General features: G+C 41.9%; 1 protein-coding gene across 1 annotated transcript in view; it reads left to right on the top strand.

Annotated features, from left to right (window-relative positions):
- Positions 1-5,246: 5,246 nt before the first annotated feature.
- The window catches only part of TMEM242 (transmembrane protein 242), a 28,305-nt gene continuing 24,147 nt past the window's right edge, over positions 5,247-9,404 (top strand). Inside the window, 2 exon segments of the mRNA XM_033103375.1 lie at positions 5,247-6,338; positions 6,938-7,038. Of these exon segments, the coding sequence (XP_032959266.1) occupies positions 6,251-6,338; positions 6,938-7,038 (189 nt within the window). The 5' untranslated portion in view covers positions 5,247-6,250.

Genomic DNA, 9,404 nt, shown 5'->3' with positions numbered 1-9,404 from the left:
CCCTCGCTCTCTTCCAGGCCTCCACCTTGGAGGGCTGGACCAATTCCCACCTGCAGACCAGCCTTTACCCTGACCTGACTTACACTCTGTTTATGGACCTTGGGCCTCACAACTTGCCTTACTGACTCAGCACCACAACGCTCCAGGTCTGACAACTGGGCTCCTGAATGTGGTCTCTTGTTAGTTCCCTTGCTATTTTAACTGGGTCTGTGCCTTGAAATCACCAGTTACCATCCAGTTAACTGGATCTTCAGTTCTTCCCAGGGTCAGGGTGCTGTTATCCATGGATGAATCGCTTGATGACGCCAGCCTTCTTGCCTGAAATTCTGCACTCCCTCTCCTGCCCTGGATCCCCTGATGCCATGTTATCTATTCACAAATCCTCACATCTGGACCACGTGGACTGCAGACCTCTCCTGCCATGACCCCCTAGGCATGTGCTCTGTACCCCAGAACAAGCCCACTTGCTTCCGAGGCGTTTGCCCGGGCCTCGGCTGCTGAGCTACCTTCAAGGAATAGCCTCTTCCCCACATGCTGCCTCTGAATTCTGAGACCCACCAGTCCAGTTTCTGCACAGATGCAGACGCCTAGTCCTTCTCTATCCACATGGACAATGACAGTTGATATGCAGAGGGGTGACCTGAAGCACTGCAGATTTCATAAGAAAGAAATTAAAATGTTGCATTAGTCCATATTTTACTTATTAAGGCAGAAAGCAGAATACAGTTAGAAAGAATATCAACCACAAAGGTTGAAACAAAAAAGTGCTTTGATAAAATTCTTACTTAGATAGAAAATTAAGGCCAATGAATTACAAGCTCAATGAGCCAAGGGCTGTGCCTCTTTACTGCACCACAGTAAATCCAGGTTCAAGACCGTAATAGGTGCTCAGTTAGCACTTGCTAAATGAACGAAACTTAAATCAGTCTAAACACAGTATTTGATCAAGAAAGGTTTCTTTAATTTATGTTGTCATTCTTTCATCATACATGTTATAGAATCTGTTTTTAGTCATTTTATAGTTTATGTATTAAAAAATACATCAGAATAGGAGAAGATAATTAATAAAAATAAACACTATAAACATAATAAGCATTAATGACACAGTGGTTGACATAATGGATCTTAATAGGAAATGTGAGCAAAACATACGTGCCTGTGTGTGAAATACTGGCAGAATGATAATGCATAGATGGAAATATGTTTTACTCTTGGCAATGATAAAGGGTTTTCCATGACGATAAACCCAGGACTAAACAATAATGCTTTATATTGCCAGAATACTTGACAATTTACAAAATGCTTGAACACATGTGATCATATTTGATCCTCACAAGAAGATATAAGAATGTGGTTAAAGGAAATTATATGCATCACTCTTTTATAAGAAAATATCTAGTGGCTTTCAAATACAACAACTTTCAAGAGCTTTCTGCTTTATCATTAACAGTAACGATTCAACTGCTAGCATAGAAAGAGATAGGAAAAGATACTCTCTACTATAAAGAAAAATTGAAAGGAAGGAGCCTATAATGGCAACTTTCCTTTATTGTGATGAAGACAGACTTCTATTATTCAACCTGGACAGTTATACAATACAATTCTAAGGGATAAGTAATGAGATGCTGGAAATGAGTAATGAGACTCGAGCTTTGGAAATCTAGTTTCAGCTCACCGAAGAGGAATTATTACCACACTTACCATTTATATTGCACTGTATTGATTGTAGTGCACGTCAAAGTAGCTATAACTCTGGGAATCCAGAGCAGCTATTGGGAAGAATTCAAGAGGCTATAATAACAGCAAACTGGAGGTACCACAAGTTCTGTGTGGGTTCCCAGCCAGCCCAGAGCCTGTCCTTACAACAGTATGCTTCTCACTCTTGTTTCCTTGCTTTCCAACAGTGTTGTCACTGGATATCCTGCTGGAGAATTTGGTGAGTTACTCTAGAAACCTACATAATATTTCTACTTAGACAGAAAAGCCTACCTTTTAAATAAGACGATACATTTCTAACATATTTTTATTGTTTTCCTTTCTTCTTTGTTCCTTTCACAAAATACAAGTTCCTTGTTAAAATTTTTTCAAATGTTATAGAAATATATAAAAAAGTTGCTTTGGTCCAGCATTTTATTTGTTAAGGCAGAAAGTAGAAGAAAGACAATTAGCAAGTTTCACCTCCCCACTTCCTTCAAGTTAACCTCTGTTAATAATTCAGTGTAAAATCCAGTAGATCTTTTTTCCTAGGCATATATTTAATTAGTCAATAACTTAAAGTTCTTTATACTATATTTTTGACAACTATTTTATATCAAGCAGCAGGGAGAAAATGACCAATATGTGACCGTTATCAGATTTTAAAAAGAACTCAGCTTCATACTTCAAGCATAGAGAAAGCAAAGAGAAAAATGTTTTTAAAATAGATGGGAAAAAAGCCTGTCATTGTTTGGAACTAGCTAGAGTGAGGGCTACCCGAATTCTGGGAACTTTAATGCTAACAGGTTTCTAGCTGTCAAAATTTGAAATAGAATCCACAGAGGCCAAAAGGTTTGAAATAAGAATGTGGTCAGATGCATCACTGGTATGGACCTTCAGCTGAGTAAAACAAACACCAAAATAGCAACGGAGTCTGTCTCAGAGAAACTTGCTTTCCCAGCAGCCTCTCTGGCTTGCTTACAAGAAATTTCAATTACTTTTTCCTCAAAGGGAATCATGCTTCCATTGAAACGTTGGTCCGGCTCCTATTGCATGAAGCAACTTTCTGAGCACTGGTTTCCATGCTTGGAAATGCTTGTCTTACTCTTTCAGAACAAGTGCCCCTGTCTTGTAGAAACTGTGTTCCAAATGTTTGCAAGTCCCCTGTTTGGAGCTTGTATTATGCATTCCCACCGAAACCAGTCAACGTGGGATTTGGGGGTTCCTAGAGCAGGCGCATTAATCAGATGGCACCAGAAGTACCTAATTTTGTGCACTGGAGAAATATGCGATATTGGGTAACATTGTCTTTCAAATCTGTTTTCTTGAAGCATTCTAAGTTGGGATGGCTGGAATATGGTTCTAATCTCAGGGCCAGGGACTCCCCATTTTGTGCCTTGTAGGGTTCCCAGGCTCAGTAATCACCCTCTCCCAGGACCTGGAACAGAGCAAGTGGCAGGAGCTTGGGGCCAGTGAGGAGCGAGGTTATAATTCCCCCACGAGCTGGCTGGTAGGGTCCGAGGAGTTCTTTGTCCCTCCTCCTCAGGGTGTGTATCTGAGGAGGATCCTCAAAATGCAGATTGCTCACCCAAGGCAAAGGTTATCTATTGGTTTGCCTTAATTGCCTCTTCTGCCCTCTACTGGGAAAATGAGCTTTCAGTAGGAAGGAGGAAAGTTGTTCATTATCTTTGGGAGTTAGAAAGAAGGTAGAGGTTTGTGAGCTTCATCCTCAGGAATAAAAGCAGGATTGGTAGGTACTGTCTCAAAATAGAGACAGGCTCTACAGCACAGGACGCTGTAATGTCCCTAGATTTAAAGATGTAGCCTCTCTGTTCTATTCCTTTCAGTAAGTAATTATAAACTCCTTAAAATAAAAAGTTTCTGTGCTTCTTGGGGAGACAGCAAAGGCGGGGAGAGTCATGGAGCCTGCACTTTTTCCAAGAGTCTTGGGAGAACAGAATTCCAAGTGTTAAAGTGGATCTCAAGAGGTATATAACCTGTAACAACATGGCAGAGAAAAGACATTCTCCAAGTGGAACCAGCAGCATCTGTATCACCTGGGAGCTTATTAGCCAGGCAAGTTCTCAGGCTTCGCCCCAACCAAATTGAATCAACAATGGTGGGAGTGAGGCCCAGCTATCTGTGGTCAACAAGCCCTTCCAGGAGATTCCAATTATCAAGCTCAAACATGAGGCCCACTGGGCGGTGGGTAAGGACTCGAACAAAACTGTTTTTCAGTCCTGGCTCTGCTGCTTAACAGCTATGTGAGTTGAGGAAGTTAATCTCTCTGACTTTATGGAGATTAAATGAGATAATATATTTGGGTCTCAAATATATCAGGGTCTCAAAGCACTTAGACATATAGAGAGCACTCAGTAAATGTTATTGTCTATGAGGGGAAGGAAAAAAGCTAAATCCTCAAGATCTTCAACAAGTTAGCACAGCATTTACCAGTTTAAAGGGCCCTTTTAGACTTTGGCATTGTGTTTGCAAGGAATTCAAAGTTTAGATAAATTCTTTGTGATTTCACCCACATGAAATATATGAGCTAACATATATGAGTATTTATTTGAGCCAGGCACTATGCTAACTTCTTTTTTTTTTTTTAATTTATTTTCAATTTATTGGGGTGACAATTGTTAGTAGAATTACATAGATTTCAGTTGTGCAATTCTGTATCACATCATCCATAAATCACACTGTGTGTTCACCACCCAGAGTCAGCTCCCCTTCCATTACCATACATTTGATCCCTCTCACCCTCATCCCCCACCCCCCAACCCCCTTACGCTCTGGTAACCACCAAATTACGTTCCCCAGATTAATTTTCAAACCCCGTGGCCATCCTGTGGTCACCGACTGCCCTCCAATCCCCTCACCCTCCCCCCCACCCCCCACCCCTCCCGCCCATCTAGCAACCCTCAGTTTTTCCTCATTGTCTCCCAAACTGTTTCTGATTAGTTCATTCACTTATTCTTTTCTTTAGAATCCTCAAATAAGTGAGATCATATGGTACTTATCTTTCTCTGTCTGACTTATTTCACTTAACATAATGTTCTCTAGATCCATCCATGTTGTTGCAAATGGTAAGATTTCTTTCTTCTTTATGGCTGCATAATACTCCATTGTATAAATGTACCACAGTTTCTTAATCCAGTCATCTACCGATGGGCATTTTGGTTGTTTCCATGTCTTATATGCTAACTTCTTTATTTACATTGCTGCATTTAATTCTCACAGCAACCCTATGAGTAGGTGCTATCAGTTTCCTTATTTTACAGATGAGGAAACTGAGGTATAGAGAGCCTAAATAATGCAACCAAGCGCACATAGCTGAAAAGTGGTTTAGGACCTGAGCCCAGCTTCTAGCTATTAACTGCATGTAACTGATGCAAAAACTGACGCATTCATTTAGTCATTCATCCAATATTTATTTAACATGAACAACTAGGTGACACACTGAATATAAAAATGAGTAAAGATCTCCATCCATTTTTTTTTCTTTTGGTTCAGAATGAACAAATGACAGATTGCCTCATGTTAAAAGATGCTGTCATATGATGTCAGAGGGGCAATAGATTGGGGGAGTCGGGTGATTACTTTGTGAGGAGTGAAATGTCTATTACATTGTTTTGTACACTTGAAACTAATAAAAACAAAACTAAAACGATGCTGTCATGTGTCTGTTTGTGAGGCTGAAAAGATTTTCTATGACTACCAGTCTCCTCTCAATGGCCATTGACAAAATCCACCACCATTTACAAATCAGCCTCTCAGACTGTGAAGACCAGGCCTGTGCACCGGCTGCCAGCGTTTCCCCGGCTGGAGGAGCTCAAGCACAGCCTGAAGCACCGTGTCGGCAACCCTCCGAGCGGTCCTCTCCTCCACCCGCTGAGTTGTATCCTTCACTTCAGCTCAGCTAAAGTAGCCATCCACTCCGCGCCATAGGCTGATCAATCAAACCGTACAGAAGGAGGTGCATCACCCAAGAGCTGGTAGGCTGACTCTCTTCCAGGGGTAGAACCTGTCACTTATACCTAAAGTGAAAACTATTATGACATTTCTCAGAAAATGACAAGGACTGAGTCCTGTTTGTTAGAATCGCGAGATGTAGCGCAGGCCAAACCCTTGTACATGGTTTAAGGCTGATCAGGAAACTGAGCTCCATCCAGGGTCTCAAATCAGGCAGGGACTCGGTTCCCGGCACAATCTGTGACCCCTCACCGCCTCCTAGAGTCAGGGCTGATCACTGTTTCAAGTAGCCACCGTATTCAAGTGCAGCGATCGTCACCTGGGAGCTGGCAAACGATCCTCCCTGGGAGACGGCCTTGGCGGACACCGCCCCCGGGGCCGGGCTGGCGACACCAGGTGCAGCTACCATATCTTCCATGTCCTGCGGCGGGGAAGGAGAGAGGGTTTAGGGACAGCGGCCGTTCCCCGGACGGGTATTCAGGTTGTACAGGGGGAGTTGAGAGCGGAACCTTTCTCCTCCGCCTCGCTCTCGCTTTCACCCGGGCCCAGTTGGCGCCGGACGCAGTGGTGGAGGCTGATAAACATGGAGACCGCGGGCACCGGGCCTGGGGAACGGTCCTCGGGGCTGGAGGCTGCGGGGTCCACCGACGACCGGCTGTTCGTGGTTAAAGGTGTGTTGTGGTGAGCTGCGGGTGTCGGGGCGAGCTCACCCCCGGGCTCTGCCTGCGCGGGAGCGGACATTCCCACTTATACTCCGCCCTGGGAGACCTTGGCTTGGATTTGCCTCTGAGTTTAGCACGTGGGACCCGGCGGCCCGGGTGGGTAAGTGGTCGTGGGAGGTGGAGTCTCCCCTGGGCTCACGGCTGGTCCGGAGAGCTGCTCTGTGTGTTGCATTTCCCTCCATCCCTTCTGCACTTTCTCTCCTGCCCTCCCTTTTTCTAATCTCCACTATCTCGTTTTTCCTCCCCGGGAGAAACTTCACGCTGCGGTCCCGGTGAAGGGACCTGCGCCCATTCTCTGCACTTGAGAATGATACCCCAGAATGACCTCAGGAACCAGAGGTAGTGAGGTCACGCGGGTTTCACAGCCTCTGTCGTTTACCTTTGACAAGAGCTGCTTAGCCTCCTTTCTCGAATTGCAGAAGTGATTTTGAATGTAACTTAAGTAGTACCTGAAACTTACTAGTGTACGTCTTTTTAACTTCAGGTTTTTTCTTTTTCTTTACTCTCTCTCCCCACCCCCCACGCCTTCCCCCAAAAACTCTTGACAGGTGGAATTTTCCTTGGTACTGTTGCTGCAGCGGGAATGCTAGCTGGATTTGTTACAACATTATCACTGGCTAAAAAGAAAAGCCCTGAATGGTTCAATAAGGTTTGTGACACCGAAATCCATTCATAGAATTGTTATTGTTTACAAATAAATGACAGCTGTGTTGCGTAGTTAAAATAAAAATGTTGATGTTCTTTCATATTGCTTTTAGAAGTAAACCTGTATACAGAAGCGCACAAGTTAATCAACGGTCTTTATTTTCATTTGGAAAGAAGTAATTATGTGCTTTCTTAAATTTTAGCAGAACAAGACTTTGAAAAGCTCATCTAGCACACTTCCTATTCACAACATGACTTTAGATGTAAATCTAGGTAATTCATTGCCGGTTGGAAGAGGCCCTAATATTTTATGTACCACTAAGAAAGAAAAAGTGATGCCAGTTAAACTCTTGACACAGTACTGATTTCAAGAGGTATTTCTAACTCAGAGATGTTAAAATGTTGAAATAAAGTGCATCTCAGTATCAGTTTAAAACATGTCAGCTTCTTGAACCCAGAGACCATACATGGTTGTGCATTACTGCAACACCCCTTTCGAAGAAAGTTCCTGGCACATAGTAGGTGCTCAGTAAATTTTGAAACAATGATTACTTAGGACAGAAAATCCTCACTCCATGAGCAAGATTGAGCAATCATTGTCATGGTCTCATGTAGGTCACTTCCCTAGTTGATGAGAAATTTTCCTCATGTTTGCTTGTAGTTACTTGTTCTTATGTATTATGCTGTCTCTGCCCTTCCTACCCCATATGGTTTATCCATTACTTTATTGCTTCCACAAATGTTACCTTGGGCTCTTTTGTGTGTGAGGCACTATGCTAGGTAGGTTTAAGAGATATAAAAGTGAACAAAACATCTGCCCCTCTGGAAGCTAGCCTCACTGCAAGAGAGAGATATTAAATATTCACACAGATAACTATGTGATTACAATTTGATGTTTGCTTTAGAAGAACAGTGTTATGTGAAAAATCATAAGCCAGTTGAATTCCCTTTCTACTTGCATGTAGTACCTTTAATAACCTCATAATCATACTTAAGCCTTACGGATATGGTAATGTGAAGAGACCACATTACAAGTGCATTTGGACCCACCTCTGAATATCAGGGCTCATATGGCACTTCCCAGATCACTCCTACGAACCTCATGGTCATCTCCTCCTATATTATAGGATATATTCAGAGCAGAATATATCTTGTGGAAGAAATCAGTAAAACCTGACAAATAGTGGGGCTTTCATAGTGGAATTTGGGTGGATTTCTAAGCTTAAGTGTCCATATTAACCTTCGGGTCGGATCTTTTTGAGAATCTGATGAAAGCTAGGCATTCTCTCTCAGGGAAAAAAAAGCACATACAAAATTGTCTTCACAATTTTGCATTCTATTTTGTGGTTCTAAGATTTGATTATCACACATGCCCTTTCTGGTTTAACACAGTGGTTTTCAAACTGGTCCACAGAACTTTGGGGATCCTTGAGACCCTTTTTGGGGTCTGTAAAGTCAAAACTTTTCATAATAATACTAAGACATTTGCACTGATGGTACAGAAGCAATGGGGGGTAAAACTGCCAATGCCTTGATGTAATCTAGGCAGTGACCCCAAACTGTACTAGGAGTCATTGTGTTCTTCATTACCATCCATCTGTCATTTTTTAAGAATAGCCATCATTGCATCAGATGTCCTCGTTGAAGCATAAAATTACTAATTTCATTAAATCTGGACCCTTGAACTTACCTCTTTAATATTCTGTGTGAAGAAATGGGAAGTACACATTAAAGCACTTCTGCTTTATACCAAAGTAAGATTTATTTTTCGAGGAAAAGCAATTGTGTGATTGAGTTGCACACTGAACTAGCTGCTTTTTTTCATGGCATATCATTTTTACTTGAAAGAACAACTGACAAACTGCAGTTATTCTGAAGTGGGTATTTGGCAGACACTTGCTTAAAAATTAACAAAATGAGCCTGTCTCTTCAAGCAAGGAGTTGTTCGTATTTTTTGCCAATGACAAAATTTGAGCTTTCAAGTGAAAATTAGATCTTAGAAAACTTGTACCTGCCATTGTCAGCTTGACAGCTGCTCAACACTTAAAGGCTTTTCTGATGAGATTGGGGGTGATATTAATGATGTGATTTTTAAAAATATTTAATAAATGGTGTCAACATTGGAAAGATCTGTATGACTTGGTAAATCAGTATTTTCTGAATGATCATGATGCATGGATATACTAATGGATTTCAAGGTTACAAAGTACAAAAGAATTCATTGATATGACTTCTGGTTTCGTATTGCAGTTAACCTTAAGAAGCTGTTTGTTGAGTTTTGGTGTAGTATCAGAGAATGAAGGCTATTAAAATACTCCCCCTTTTTCAACCATGTATCTGTGAGAGGCTAGATTTTATTCCTACACTGCA

The sequence above is a fragment of the Rhinolophus ferrumequinum genome, chromosome 3 (assembly GCF_004115265.2).
Source record: "Rhinolophus ferrumequinum isolate MPI-CBG mRhiFer1 chromosome 3, mRhiFer1_v1.p, whole genome shotgun sequence".
In the NCBI taxonomy this organism is placed as follows: Eukaryota; Metazoa; Chordata; class Mammalia; order Chiroptera; family Rhinolophidae; genus Rhinolophus; species Rhinolophus ferrumequinum.
This window is presented reverse-complemented; position numbering and strand designations above follow the sequence as displayed.